At 37.5% G+C, this 16,657-nt stretch overlaps 1 protein-coding gene across 11 annotated transcripts in view; it reads left to right on the top strand.

Annotated features, from left to right (window-relative positions):
• The window catches only part of UNC80 (unc-80 homolog, NALCN channel complex subunit), a 242,910-nt gene that overhangs the window by 13,267 nt on the left and 212,986 nt on the right, over positions 1-16,657 (top strand). For all 11 annotated transcript variants that reach the window (XM_067740745.1, XM_067740742.1, XM_067740738.1 and 8 more), the window contains exons 5-7: positions 893-1,016; positions 3,179-3,252; positions 6,274-6,413. In XM_067740745.1, the coding sequence (XP_067596846.1) occupies positions 893-1,016; positions 3,179-3,252; positions 6,274-6,413 (338 nt within the window). The remainder of the gene's footprint in view (positions 1-892; positions 1,017-3,178; positions 3,253-6,273; positions 6,414-16,657) is intronic.

Genomic DNA, 16,657 nt, shown 5'->3' with positions numbered 1-16,657 from the left:
TGTCATACATTTGTACTTATACAATTGCATTTTAAACATCTCAGCCACTCAAAATGATATAATGATGAAGCAGAGAATGTACTCCCTGGAAGAGACCTTCAGTTGTAGATAACCGAATGAGTATGGGTTGTAAAGTAGGTACAGTTCAGCAAGTACTTATCACGCACCCAATTCCTAATGCTGTATTGTGATGATGACGGGGGCTGTGGCTACATCGCTGCCCTCAGGGAATTAAAGATTGTTGAGAAGGCAACAGTATAAAATAACATGCTAAGAAGGGTCTAACTATATGTTCCTGATTCCATGAAATGCAAGAACAAGAGATAGACTGGAGAATAGAAAGTCAAAATGGCATCTGAGGATATTGCCTTATGAGGGAGAAAGAAGGACAATTAAATCATTAAGAGGAATAATAACAATAACCACAAGTAAAGAGATCTGCCAAGACCCTTGAAATAAAAAGGCCTCAATCATTGCTAACAGAAAACAATAATTGTGTGTTTCATGCTCTACCCAAAGCTGCATCTTTATTAATTATTCATTTTGCCTAAAGCAGACCACCGTGATTTCTATCGTAGTTATGATGATAATTTAAGGCTATTGGTTTACCCTAGAAACACTCATCAGAGTGAAGAAGAAAGGTCTTGAAGGTCAGCCTGCTTTGAGAATAATCGTGTGAATGATGTTCTTTTTTTTATACAATTTTAGAAGGTTACTTTCCATTTATAGTTATTACAAAATATTGGCTATATTCCCCATGTTGTACAATGCATCCTTGAGCCTACCTGACGCCCAGTAGTTTGTGCCACAAACTATTGGGTGAATGATGTTAACCATTGCATTGACTGGTCCCTTCAGCCAGTTCTTGGATATAGATCTTCTCTTCTCCCAGGAATCTGACCTCACGTTCCGACTGGCGAGTGGGCTTGTTATATGGCAGCCCATGTGGGAGCACAGACAGCCCGAAGTCTCTGGCTTCACAGCACTGGTGAAGCCCATCAGGAACATCATTACAGGTTTGTGACTCAGACGCCCAGTGGGACAGTGTCAGCATACACAGGAGTGAGGGCGATGGGATGATTTGCTCTTAAGAAACCAAGAGGAAGACAACTTCAGGGTGTTGTCTAGGTGCCCCAGGTACAGGGCTCATTTACATGATGAGAAACTCTAAACCAGGAGCACATGCTGCTGAGTTGTGTGACTTTGGGTAAGTCATTTAAACTTCCTGTGCCTGTGTTTCCTCATCTATAAAATAGGGTAGGAGTCAAAACACAGTATTACAAGTACTTACAGAGTTGTGATGAGGAAAGATGAGTTAATATATGTAACATTACTTAGAAGAATGCCAGGCACATAGTACGTGAGTAAGTGGTAGCCATTATTATTTCATCATTATGGTAGATGGAGTAGCAGCTCCTTAACGATCTCGCCTTAGTGGGTTGTTTTTGGTTTTTTTTTTTTATCAAGGCATTTCACTACAGGAATGGTCCAATGCAATAGTCCTACTGTTGAATTGTAGAAAGAGTACAACATGATAGCTTGAAAAGTGCCTGAAAAGTTCATGCTCCACCCCAGATCTATCTCTCACCATGTATGTAACCTCACCTCCCTGAGCATTTCTATTTCTTTAAAATGGAGATAAAAATACCACCTTATATGGCTTCATAGTGAGGAGTCAATAAAAATGCATATAAAGTGCCCATTTTATAGAGAGTGCTTGATTACCTACTTCTATTCCCAGCCCAACTTTTAGCATCAATAACAAAATTTAAAAAGAGATAAATTGTGTGGGAAATCTACAGAAGTGTGTGTGTGTGTATATACACACACACTGAAGTATATACAGAAGTATATATATGTATACATATATACATACATATATATATATAGTTTATTAACTTTATAAGGTTTTTCTGCAGACAGTGGAGGATTATGAATGGAAAAGAGCTTTGTAAAGGGAAGGAAACCATAAACAAGTTCTTACATGCTTTATTTTCCCCTATAACTTAACACAAACTTGCAACGTTCACAGAATGTTAAGGGATTTTGTAAACTGAGGAGTTGCATATTATTCATATAAGAGATAAGATGCTTACAGTGACAAATCATGCTTATTATAGCCATTCAAAAGATGAAATTTTTCATACAGTGAAAGTAGACTAATCCCTCAATTTACATGTATATAATCCATTAACTATTGAAATAAATTGTAAATTAAAGAGTAACAGTCTATCATAATATTCAGATATCAAGGAACTAAGTAAAGATGCCATAGTCAGAAGTGACCTACTTCAGAATCCATGGATGGAATGAGGTTAACACTTGTATAAAAACTAAGGAATCATGTCCCTCCATGAAAGCACCTAAGCTACTCACTTCCCCGCTCCCTGTGCTTCTCAGTGATATTCACAGCGGGTTCCTTACCCGCTGCTTGATGCCTCTGGAGTTGAAATGGTGTCCACTGAGGGAAAATTCAACTTAGCATGGCCAGAAGAAAAACAATGGCACATGAGTGACACTCCTCTGATCTCTTGCTTTGTGATTTGGTAAATCACTTTGCCTCTCAGCACCAAAATATTCCAATTCAAATGGGGCCTGTCGTTTTGGCTTCCCATTGATCCTCCGGTAAAGATGTGACTGGTTTGAATCTTACCTCAGGGGCAGCTTAATGTGTTCAATAAAGCACCTGGAGCCGGGTAGCCTGGGCTGGAACCTTTTTCTAAGGGTCAGTGACCTTGGGCAAGTTAAATTCCCTGTTTCTTAGTATCTTCATCTGTAAAATGGGTCTGGAAGTATACCATAAGTTATTACAGGGTTATTGTAAGTGTTGAATCAGTTGATATATGTAAAATGCTTAGAACAGGACTTGACAGATATTAGGTACTATGTAGATGTTAACTGTTATAATTTTTAGTATGGCCAATTTTTAGCACCTTAACTTATTGAGTCATACTGAATAAATGAAGAAATCTATATTGATATCCTAGAAATGCTAAGATTTTTGAATAGGTTATGTGATTTCTCTTACAACATATGCTATTAAATGTCTTCTTGCAAGGTTTTAATTATCTATTAAAATAGGTTTTTGATTTGAAAGTGGAATGAACTTAGGAAATAAAATACCTTATATAACATATAAACTTATAAATTTGTGGTGGGATTTCATCTATCTTTGCAGCTAAGAGAAGCTCTCCCATCAACAGTCAAAGTCAGACCTGTGAATCACCAAATCAAGACACAAGACACCGAGAGGTGAGTATATTATAATCATGAGAAGAAGGGTGGTCATTCCTTGAACGTAGTGTAGTGTGAAGGGTAAGACTTGACCCGTGCTGTATCTCAATGGCTAGCATGTAACAATAAATGTTAGTTATCATTATTCATCCTGCATTAACTCAAGTATCATCTTGTTCTCAATTATTGAATCTCCTAATATTTGCTAGGCAAACCTAATATAGGTACAATAGTACTGCAGCAGTGGGGAAGGAAAGGAGGTTTAAGTTACAGCATCCTTTAAGGAAAGTAAAGTTTAATGGGGAATCAAGACCAATCCACATAAAACAGAAGATGCATAATAAAACAGAATATAATTTAATGTAAATTCATCATGCACTATTTGATTCAGAAGAGAAATGAAGACCAGGGTAGTTCAAAGCCACACAGAAATGTATACTGTCATTAACTTAATACGTGTTAGGTGACCTGCTTTCACTTCCAGTTCAGCATGTGAAAAATACACTTTACTGTTTTCCATCAAAATTGGATCCTCTTTCCAGCTCATGCATTATTGCCAGGAGTAGCACCATCCTTTTCACCATCAAAACTAGAAATTTTGGAGTCCTAGTATATCTCCTACTGAGCAATTGCTAAGTATAGACACTGTGATTTATATGTTGTATTTCATCTATTCTAAGATGTACATTTTTTTCACTTTTAACATATTTGAAATCTAGTGTATTTCATGATCTTTGGCCTCTAACCATCTCCCTGCCTGGTAGAAGTCTTGATATGATTGTCATTCTTGCAGCATAAATTTGGTCATTTTCAGCATCCAGGTTTGCAGAATCAGGGTCAGTGGCTTAGAATAGTGTGTCAGAGGGGATAGTGAAGCACTCTTTTAAGAAATAACACTCTTGACACAGAGGAAGTTATTCTATGGAGAAATATATATCAACAGCTCTGAGTTGAAATTGCTAAATGTGAAAGAATTTTAGGAATACCTACACAAATTTATTTCACTTATATTTTCCTTTTTACATATACATGGGATTAATATATAATCAAAAGCTCTGCATAAATAAGGCTAAGGTAGACCTTTTTTTTTAAGGTAGACCTTTTTAATAAGTATAAAATTAAAAAGTTCTCACTGATAAGAAGTGTCCTAATTTAATTAACAGAAATTTTTTTCTTAATCATACATAAAATAATGGTGTATCTTATAACTTGAAGACATCTTAGATACAATGAAATACATAAATCCCACATTTCAGTCTCTTTAATCCTTTCCATTTGATTTCCTGAGTCATACTGTTTTCTTTTCATCCCGTTGCTCAGGTGTGCACTGCTACCCCGCTAAATCCAGGTCCTTGTAACTAGATTGCAGCTGGAGCCGCAGATTGGATTTTCTACCTCTAGCCTCTCCTGCTTCACACAAATATCAGTTCATAATGCCTGACTAATCTTCCTAATGCATCATTTTTTTATTAACTCATCATTTCCACAGAGGCTCATTATATACAAGGTGCCATCCTTTTATTATATCCCTTCCTCCTTAGGAACCTTTAGTGGATCCCATCAATCATCACCTCAAGACCACACTCCTCTCCCTGGCTCTCTGTGCATTCCACCACTTGACATCATCCTTCTTAGGTGACCCTGATTATCCCTTCAGTTAGTTAAGCATGGCTCCCAGGGGGCAGAGCATGCAGTTTTAGTCTCTGGGTCTTCCCTCAGACTGTTTCCTCCTCCCTGTTGTCTACGTGAATTGTATCTTTCTTTTAGGGACGAATTTAGATCTTGACTCCCCATGAACTCTTGTCTAATTACTCTAAACCTACACTGTCCAATATGGTAGCCACCAGGCCCATTTGGCTACTGAGCACTTGAAATATGATTAGTTTGAATTGATTGAATAGTCTGAATTGGTGTTAAGTATAAAATGTATACCCGATATTGAAAACTTAGTATAAAAAATGTAAATACTTATTGGTAACACTTATATTGATGACATGTTGAAATGAAAATTTGGGATTAAACAGACTATATTATTAAAATTTTAATTTTACCTATTTCTTTTTACTACTTTAAAAATTAGGTGTGTGTCTCCTATATGTGGCTTGCATTATACTTCTATCAGATGTCCTGCTGTAACCTGTATTTACTTCTCTTAAAACTAAACTGTAAGCTCTGGATTTCAAGGTTCAGGTTCATCCAATATTTTTTTATCTCCAAAAATCTAACATGAAACACACATCATATGTTCATGCGGAAGGATTCTTTGATCAAATTCAGAGGATTTATTTCATCAAATTTCTAGCTGTATTTGTCTCTCTGTGCATCATGTTTGAACAATGCTTTCTTATTTTACATATGAAAATCGAAATTGTAAGGGCTAAAATGCTATGATCAGTTTTTGAGGGTCTTTATCTTTTAGCAAAGAATTTTATCGGTAATACTGATGGAAAAATAGCTCACATTACCTGGGCAGAATTACATTTATCAGCTAAATGTAATTAAACTACTCTGTAAATAAAGTGAAATGAATTTGTACTTACAAGTAAAGGTAATTGTATCCAATTGGAAAAATGTATTACATGCCCCCCTGATGCGTAATGGAAAAAGCTGAACCTTGCACTTTCATTCTTATGTTTTGTCTTTGATTTGATTAGCTCTTTCTAACCTGACCCTTGTTCTCTGCCTCATGTCTCTATTCAGTTCACCTCAGTATTGGTGTATCTTTGATGAATCGTTGGTTTGTAGCTCTTCTTCTGTAGATACTGGACATGGAGGTGAAAAAGAAAAGAATCAAGGGCAAAGTGAAATAAAGGACATGAAAGTACTTAGCCCAAGGCTTAGAATGACACAGGTGCTCTCTAGAAGCCAGTTTCCATTCCCTCTTAAATGAAGGCAAAATCCCTTCCTCTATGACATGATATTTAACTATGCTGCAAATTTTTTTAACTTAAAAAACAATGTATATAATATGATAGATAATTCTAGAGGATATGCCTGAAGGAAAATAAAGCACTAATCTACTATCTCCACCCCCAAAAGGGACTCCAGGTGGTCTCTGAAACGTTCCAGTCAGATTCCATCTCACCCAAGGCCACCATTTCAGGCTGCCACCGAGGAAACTCCCTTGATGGAAGTCTGTCCTCCCAGACTTCCCAGGAAAGAGGACCATCGCATTCCAGGTACACAATTGCAATGTTAGGGTTGAAAATGTATCCCCAGCTCCCAAAAATTAAATATACATTTCTAGCTACTTATATAGCCTCTGTCCCTTAAAACGTGTAAGTGCATGATATGTATGTACATCTTCTTGGTCAAAGTATAATTAGATTAGTAATTCCAGAAATGAGCTATGAATAGCTCATTTAAACACACTCGGGTAGACGTGGAAAGACATGTCTGATTCAATGAGATGTCTGAACTGAATAATATTTTAAATATTTCGATGCAGAAATAAGTGATGCTATCAAAAGATTGTGTTGCAGGAGTGTGAAATGATCTGTTCTAATGTATAAAAATACTTTATACCAGCAGATCCTTGTATTAAAAAATGAGTGCTTCTAAAGTACTGACAGGGAATTCCAAAGTCTGATCTTTGTAAATATTCCAAGGCTGCCTCTGTTAGCTTGTGTCATAGTGACTTTACTTACCAACTCCTTCCCGAGGGACAAACATTGATCCACTTCTTCCTACTCCCTGATAAAATGATGAAAGCCTGGATTCATGAGGTTTGCCTTTGTACCCATCTATAAACTCCACCTAGGAGGGGAGGGTCCCTGAGACCATTTGTATATCTGTGTTTTCAAATGACGTTATTGTCTAGTAGATAGTATTTTAAAAGGAGGTATTTTAAAAATAGTTTTATTGAGGTTTAATTTGCATACCATAAAATTAACCCATTTTAAGTGTACAGTTTAATGATTTTTAGCAAATTTACAAAATTGTACAATTATGAACACAATTCAATTTCAGAACATTTTCTATCACCCCAAAACATCCCCTCTGCCCATTTCAAACACTGATCACTTAGTATGCTTTTTGTCTATATATAGTTGCAATTCTGGATACTTCAAATAAGTGGAATCGTACCATCTGCAGTCTTTTGCATCTGAATTCTTTCCTTCAGCGCAGCGTTTTAGATCATAGCATGTACAAACGGTTCACTCCGATTTGTTGCTGAATAGTATTCTGTTGTATGGATGTATTACAATTTGTTTATCCATTCATTAGTTGATGGATGTTTAGGTTGTTTCTAACGCTTTGCCTGTTGTGAATAATGCTTCGATGAACATTCACGTATGTTTTTGGATGGGCAAATGTTTTTCTTTCTGTTGGGTAGATACCTACGAGTGGAATTGCTGGGTTGTATGGTAAATTTATATTTAATTTTTATAGAACTATCAAACTGTTTTCCAAAATGGCTGCACCATTTTACATTCCCACCAGAAATGTATGAGGGTTCACTTTTCTCTATATCTTTGGCAGAACTCGTTGTTGTCTTTTTATTATAGCCACTCTAGTGGGTGTGACGTGAGATCTGATTGTGGCTTTAATTTACATTTCCCTAATACCTAATGATGTTAAGTATATTTTCATGTCTTTGTTAGCTATCTGAATATCTTCTTTGGTGAAATACCTATTCAAACCGTTGCCCAAGTTTTAACTGAGTTGTTTGTCTTCTTCTTATTGAATTGTAGGAGTTTTTAATGTATTCTGGGTACAAGTCCTTATACCTCCCTCACCCCCAGAGAAAAGATTCACAGATATTTCCTCTCAGTATTAACTTGCCTTTTTGTAGGTAATTTTAAAATGATCTACCTCCTTTTGGCACCAGAATCAGGCCACATGGGTATAGTGTTTTATTTTTATTTTTTAACATCTTTATTGGAGTTTAATTGCTTTACGATGGTGTGTTAGTTTCTGCTTTATAACAAAGTGAATCAGCTATACATATACATATATCCCCCTCCTCTTGCGTCTCCCTCCCACCTCCCTATCCCACCCCTCTAGGTGGTCACAAAGCACCGAGCTGATCTCCCTGTGCTATGCGGCTGCTTCCCACTAGCTATCTATGTTACATTTGGTGGTGTATATGTGTCCATGCCACTCTCTCACTTCATCCCAGCTTACCCTTCCCCCTCCCCGTGTATAGTGTTGTTTTTTTTTTTTTTTTTAAGATTTCTTAGAATTGTTGAAAGCATGGAATCAAATGAATATAATTGCTTTTTAACCAAAACACTATGTTGTGCTTTCAAAAAGCAAAATGAAAAGAGTTTATTTTTGTGTCTTTATTTTGGATTTTAAAAGCAAGTGGCTCCATTGAATAAGCTTTTGCTGGTCGGGAATATGAAAGTTTGACAGCAACTTTAGTTGTGTAAGCAGGGGTTGTTTGTGTTTATCCACAGGATTTACTGTGCCAGGTCAATGGTGATAATTCATTCTTAAAATCATATCATTTTTAATGTGGTAGAAACCCTGTGAGGATAACCAATCCAATCTCCTGTCTCCTTGCTGATAAACTAACCACATTTGAACCAGTTGGACACTTTCAGCAATGAGAAAGTTAGTACTCTCAGATGAAACTCATTTCATTATTAGATAACTCTATTTAATGGCCTTTTAAAAAAATTGAAGTATAGTTGACTTACAGCAAAGTGATTGTTATACATACATATATATGTATTTGGCATGTCCTTTTTATATTTGACTAAATTTTGCTTTTCTTTAGTTTCTGTATATGGATCTTGTATTAGTTTTCTATTGCTATGTAACAAATTACAACAAACTTACTGGCTTAAAACAACACACATTTTTTATTTCAAAATTTCTGTACGTCAGAAATCCAGGCACAGTTTAGCTGGACTCTCTGCTTCAGGGTCTTATCAGACTGAAATCCAGGTGTCAGGATGGACTACAGTCTCATCACAGGCTTGACTCAGGAAAGATCCGCTTACAAGCCTTTTCAGGTTGTTGACAGAATTCATTTCTTGTGGGTGTAGGACTGAGGGCCCTGTTTCCTTGCTGGCTGTTATTTCGGGGCTGCTCTCCATTCCTAGAGGCCACCCACAGTTCATTGCTATGTGGCCTCTCCACAGGCTACCTCACAACATGGCAGCTTACTTCTTTAAAACCAGCAAGGGAGAGAAGTCCTCTCTAACTCCAGTCTGCCTATACAGTCTTTATAATATAACATAATCAAAGGAGTGACATCTCATTATCGTTGTCATATAAAATAACCTAATCACAAGAGTGACATGCCATTACTTTTGCCCTATTCTATAGGTTATATGAAAGTCACAGGCCCTGCCCAAACTCAGGAAAAGAGGATTATAAAGGGTGTGACCACCATCAGGTGGGAAGCAGGGGTGGCTCCCCAAAGTGTATCCATCACAGTCCTTTTGAGTATGTACAGACTCTTCTCATATTACTGTTCCACTTATTCAAAAGTAACCACTATGATGACCCCTCCACACACCAAGACTCTCATTTTATTTAGTGACAGTAACTCACTAACAAAGTTATCAACAGTATAATTTAATCATATCTGGGGAAAAAGCAACTCCTTACTACACAGATTAAAGGGAATAACAACAGGAACTACCTGTTGTTAGACGTCTCCTGTGTGCCAAAAAACAGAACTAGGGTCTTTACATTCATAGTTTTGTCTAAATTTTCATTTATTCATTCATTTCTATATCTTTTAAGTGTATTCTAGACACTAGGGTTGTTTCAGTGTCAAAGTTCTTATCCTCAAAGAGCTTATTTTCTAAAAAGATAGATAAAAGAGAGTAAATGCATAAATAAGTAAAAATATTTTCAAGTTACTCTAGGACTAAGAAGGAAAAACTAAAACAAAGGGATGGGAAATGGGCTCTTTTTCATAGAGACCTAAATGATATGAAGGACACAGCCTCAGGAAGATCTGGGAAGAGCACTCCAGGCAGAGGGAACAAGTCTAAAGGCTTTGAAGTGGGAATAAGCTCAATGTGTTCCAGGAATGGAAGGGAGGCCAGTGTGACCAGGGGCTAGTGGTGAGCAGGGGGTAAGGTGTAGGGAATCAAACCAAAGTGGTTATTAGGGGTCAGATCACGGAGGAGCCAGGAAGCCATGGTAAGAAGTTTGAATTTTGTTCCAGGTGTGATGAAAAGTCATTGGAGTTGTTTGAGCAGTGGAGTGACATTAAGTGAATTATACTTTTTAAATATCACTCCAGGTGGTTTATGAAAATAGGCTTGGAAAGCAGAAGTAGATACAGAGATTAGTTAGGAGACGTTTGCAACGGTCCAGGTGAGAGAGGATGTGGCTTGGTTAGGATGGTGGTAGCAGGGGTGGAAAGGCTGAGATGAGGTTGCAGTTGAGATATATTTAAGGTAGAGTTGACATGACTGGATGTGAAGAGTGAGAAAAAGAAAAGAATCAAGCATAACTTAGGTTTTGGGCTTGAGCAACTCTATGAGTAGTTATTAAATTTATGATATAAGGAAGACTGAGAAAAATCACATATAAAAATATTCTGAGTCTGCTTACTTCCACCTACCTCTATGGCCACCACCATTATTCAAGCCATTCATCACCTCCTGCCTGGAGTCCTGCAACAGCCTACTTATTAATCTTCTCTTATTCACTCTTGTCACCACCCAACAGAGGACATACAGAGACATGAAAAAAACTAATCATGCCACTCCTACACTTTAACTTTTTCAAAGGCTGCCCACTGCTAACAAGATAAAATTCAAAATCCTTGAAATACCCCTCAAAGCTCCACATTATCTAGCTGCTGTCTAGTTCTCCTGTCTAACATTGTGTAATTACTCACATTCACATCACTAGATTCCAACATCTTCTGAGTTCTTCACATGCATCATACTTCCTCTTAGCTCTGAGATTTGGAGTATGTTATTCCATCTGCCTGGATGGCTCTTCCATCTCTCTTTACTTAACCAGCTCCTCATTCTTCAAGACTCAATTTAAGTAGCATTTCCTTACTTCCTAGGGAGGCTTTGGCAGATTTTAAATACAATCACAGACTCCCTGTTTTCTCGTACGGTACAAATGGCAATTGTAATTTAAAGACCTGTGTGATTAGCTATCACTGTAAAATCCATGAGCAGAGGGACCAAATCTCTTTCACTCATTGCTCTATCTCTAGCGCCTGGCACATGGCCTAGTGAAGGGCGCTGAATAAGTGGATGAGTTTAATCTTCACAACAGCCATGCAAAGAAGACATTGTTTCTCTTTTAAAGATGAGGAGCTGAAGCTTAGAGAGATTAAATGACTCACTCAAGGACACACAGAAAGTAGAAGAGCTAGATCTGAGCCCAATCTAGGCAGTTACACGGTCCACACTCTTCACTCCTTTTCCATGAGAAGGTAGGCCTTTAGGGGGAGCACAGTGGAGTTCCTATAGCAAGCCACCCACCTCCTTAACTATGTTTTTATGGAAGCCTCTTTTCTTCTCGATCCCTCATTAAAGGAGAAAGTGTTGTGGTTGTTTGCCAGAATTAGTCATTTTCAGGAACGAATGCTAGCATCACCTTCCCCTGACCTCTCCCAACAGGTCAGAAACTCAGCTCCTATTTGGTCCTTATCTAATTGGGTCTTTTAACACTTTAACCCGGGTGGCCACTCTACACTTCCTGACACTTCCTCCTTGACTTTTTTCACGTTATACTCTGTTGTTGTTGTTTTCCTTACCTTTCAAGTGGAACCTTTATAGACGTTTTCTTTTCTTTTCTTTTCTTTCTTTTTTTTTTTTGCGGTACGCGGGCCTCTCACTGTTGCGGCCTCTCCCGTTGCGGAGCACAGGCTCCGGACGCGCAGGCTCAGCGGCCATGACTCACGGGCCCAGCCGCTCTGCGGCATGTGGGATCTTCCTGGACCGGGGCACGAACCCGTGTCCCCTGCATCGAAAGGCGGACTCCCAACCACTGCGCCACCAGGGAAGCCCTAGACTTTTTCTTTGCCTTCTCTTCCATGGCCCTCCTCTTACTGTTGCTGTTTCCCTCTCCTCCCACATTCTCCCTCTGAGTGGTCTTATTCACTGCCATAGTTTCAATGACTCGCAAGGTGATGATGACCCTCAAAAGATATCCCATCTAGACAACTCTTTTAGGCTCCAAACCCATGTAATCAAGAGACGGATAGAAAGCTCTTTCTGTACCTCAAACTCAGCCTGTCTAAAACCAAATGCGTTCTCCTATCTTCCCTATTTCAGTAGATGGCACCACTATCAACCCACACATCTTAGTCAAAAACGGGAGGTTTGCTCCACTCCAAGTCCTTTACATTCTGCCTTATTAATGTCTCTCAAATCCTCTCCTTCTCTCCAACCTCATAGTCACTGCCTTAGTTCAGATCCTTATCATCTCTTATTTGGATTTCTGCAAGTGAACCTAACTGGTATCTCTACATTCAGTGTTGCCTCCCTCTAAACCATTATCTATATAATGTTACAAAAGTGATTTAAAATACATATCTGATCATTCTATCCCCTTGCTAACAAATCTTCAGTGGCTACCCATAGTTTTTAGGATACATTTCAGACTCCTTGGTCAGCATATGTTAAGTCTTCATGATCATTCCCGACCAAGCTTACCTTTCCCCACTTCTCTCTTGCCTCTTCTTTTTCATGTTTATTTCTGGTACCAAAATCTGTATTCACTACAATTGCTGTACAACAAGTTACCCAAATTTATTAGCAGCTTAAAATGAAAGAAATTTACTGTCTCACATAGTTTCTGAGAATCATGAATCCAGAAACAGTTTAGCTAAGTGGTTGTAACTCAGGGTCTCTCAAGATACTGACCAGAGCTGCAGTCATCTGAAGACTTGAATGGGCTGGAGTGTCTACTTTCAAGGTCACTCATATGGCTGTTGACCAAAGGGTTCAGTTCTTCAACATCTGGGCCTCCTGAGTTCCTCATGACCTGGCAGTTGGCTTCCCATAAAACAAGTTACCCAGGAAAGAGGGTGAGAAACCAAGATGGAAGTCTCACTGTCTATTATAACCTAATATCCAGATGGAATCTTCAGTGTCTTTTATAACCTAATCACCGAGGTGACATGCCATCACTTCTGCTATATTCTGTGTATCACATGAACCAACCCTAGTACAGTGTGAGAGGAGACTCCACAAGGGTGTAGATACCAGGAGGCAGGGATCATTGGGGGCTATTTTGGAGGCTAATTACAATAAATAATAATGATTACAATGTCACCATCATTTTATATATAATTATTATGACTAGATATCTGTATTTTCTTTATATCAGTCATTAAGTATTCTCATATTTCTTCTTTACTATTTCTGTTCTACACACATTCCAAGGAGTTTAATTTAATTTAAATGTAAGTGATTTCTTACCTCAAATACTATGCTTCTGCCTGACTTTAAACAATTGTGAAAAACAATGTTATGGTGAAATATTGAGGTCATAAAATACCCAGGAACTTATATTTCTTACATAATTTTTCTCAACCAGAGTAAGCATTGGAAATTTGCAAATATAAATAACAAATGATCTTTCTTTCCTCTGCCAAAACTCAGTGTTAATGGCTTTATTCTGATTTGCCTGTAAAGACAAAGCCAACTATAATGTCCAAGGTTTCCTCTTTGTGGAAGGACATTGTTTTTCCCGTTCTCTGATATTGCCACAGTCAATCATCTACATGTATATGCATTCATCGACACATATATGCACACAGTCACCCATAGCACACATAAACCTCACATGTGAATTAGATATGAACTCAGTGGCGCTGCAGAAAAAATGAATTATGTCTTCTCTTTGCCTAGCTGCAGGGAGTGGTTGCCATGGAAATGAGGCACAAGGTAGACCTTTCAGAAAATGCTAATGTTAATGTGTCTGCATTGGAGGAGTTCATGTATTAGTGAGAAATAAAGAGAACTTTAATAAAACAATGCAAATATCCTAGGAACAAAAGCTGTCCTCTTATATCAGAGAAATCCAATTTACCATCTCTTTTGCCCTGACCTTGACTGAATGGAACATCACTCTTCCTGGAACTCTGCAATCAGAGAACAGGTAGCTAGTTTTTTAAAATTAATGTCAGATTTCATCTTTAATTACCATATGCATAGACTTAATTTCTGCTTCATTAAATACTGCATAGGGTCAGGACTAATTTCCACAGTTCTCTTCCTCCATAGATTGTCTGTTATTTCCAAAGTGTTTTTTTGCTTCGGATGCATTCTACTAGGATCTCCCGACCCTAATTAATAATAACTTGGTTTCCTTAAAGCCATAGTTGCTTGGAAAATTCACTAAAGCAATTCCTACCTTTTTTTGACAGTCTTTTTTGGTCATGATGTATTCTACACATATCAGAGAAGTGTGTGCCAATTATAGAAAAAAATTTAAAGGTATAAAATATCTTTAAAAAATTGAAAATTATCCATGAGCTCATCAGGTAGATATAAACATTTTTTTGGTATATATACTTCTCTTCATTACTTTTACATATACCATTTAGAATAAGACTTGTATTCATACTTTCATAAAATTTTCACTTTTTTCTGCAAAATAACTTACAGAATCATAGAATATTAGAGTTGGAAATAACTCTCCTATCATATCATACAATGAGCTGTCCCCATACCATCTTTATTCACTTATGTAAATTTTTTCTCACATTTAATTAAGTAGATAGTTGATTAGTTAAGTAAAATGACGTTATTGGTTACTTAGTGACAAGTTGATTGTCTGATAATCCTGTCCTAAATGAAAAAATCATGATTGATTATTCTTGCCTTTTATTGACTACTCACCCCAGTGTAGCTCACACTTTTAAGCCAAATAAACTTGTACTTGATAAAATGAAGGTACTTCACATTATAAATATTTGCTATAGAATGGCCTGTTAACTTCATTCTTGTTTCAGAGTCTCTTTAAATATTAAGCAGCTGAAATGTGAATTTGCTTAACAAATTTTGATTGCCTAAGTTATAGACTCGTTTTTAGTCTCTGATTGCAGCCGTATGTTGGTGGAGTCTTGCTGTTGAAGACTGATTATCAACAGAACTGATCTGTTAGTAAGTAGTTAATAACTATGAGACTCAACTGTACAGTAGTAATTACTTTCAGTCAAATAAATTTTGTGTGTAAAGACAGAAATATAGTCATCTGGCACCCTCAGGGACAAAACTACCAACATATCATTGCAGTTAGTGTTTCCATATAGGAATTGTTTTGGATGTTGTTTAAAAGTACAAAAGTCATGCATTATTTGCTCTCTAGGACAGTTGCCCTCCAATCTTATTAAGAATGTTTAAGAATTACCTGGAGAAATTAGGAATATGGGATGAACAGATCCAAATTACTATATATACAATAGATAAGCGACAAGGATTTACTATATAACAGAGAATTATATTCAATATCTTGTAATAACCTCTAACAAAAAATAATCTGAAAAAATATATAGATATACAAAACCGAATCACTTTGCTATACACCTGAAACTAATGCAATATTGTAAATCAACTATACTTCAATAAGAAAAAAAAAAGATTACCTGGAGATACTGTTTAAAATAAAGATTCCTGGGTTCTATCACCAGCAATTCTGGTTTAGTTAAGTTTGGGATAAGACTTGGGAGTGTGCAAATTCTCACAGAAGCAGTACATTGACATATCACTATATAGAACACTGCTCTAGGGACTTGAAATTATTTATGGAACTTCCTAAACTAATTTACTAACTAGAAATATTTGGGGACACTGTGGTGTGGGGCAAAAGGTAAAGGGTAAAGATAGCTAGTCCAATGGGGGGGGATGGAAATCTGTTGAACTACTAATGTCTGCTTTCATCACCACGGCCTAGTCAAGAAACCAACAGGCTCTTATAAAGTCAATTGACTGTCACAAATGCTTGAGAACCTAAAATTACCCAGCTGGTAGCCAAGCCAACTTCATACTTTGTCTTTTCCTTATAAATCCAAGAGTACAGCACTGAAAAAATAAAATCCTCTTATTCTACGTATGAACGATAGGCTGAGAGGAGTGGGTTAATCCATGCTTTTTAAAAAACGAGAAGTGGAGTGGGGTGGGTGGGAGGGAAGAGTGTTGAAGGCCTCTTAGGAAAATGGTAGAAATGAGAATCAAGGTTGTTATTTTCCCTCCAACTGGGCTTGGGGACATAACCAGTCAGGGTCTCAGGAGGAAACAAGTGATAGACTGGTAATTTGAGAAGAGATTAAAAAGGGCTATTTACAAAGGTTTAGATAGGATGTAGCGAAACCACAGGAGCTAGTGCAGTACTCCAGGGAGAGTGCCATCAGGAGGCCCACCAGGAGGCTCCAAGTCTGAGTGGGCAATGGGAGGGAACAGCTGTGGAGAACTGCAGGGAGAGAGTGATTAATAAGATCTGTGACCTACCGTGGTCACATCGGTCCTAGGCCACAGTG

This window comes from Pseudorca crassidens, chromosome 6 (genome assembly GCF_039906515.1).
Source record: "Pseudorca crassidens isolate mPseCra1 chromosome 6, mPseCra1.hap1, whole genome shotgun sequence".
Taxonomy (NCBI): domain Eukaryota; kingdom Metazoa; phylum Chordata; class Mammalia; order Artiodactyla; family Delphinidae; genus Pseudorca; species Pseudorca crassidens.
Note: the sequence above shows the minus strand (reverse complement) of the source record. Positions and strands in the feature narration are given on the sequence as shown.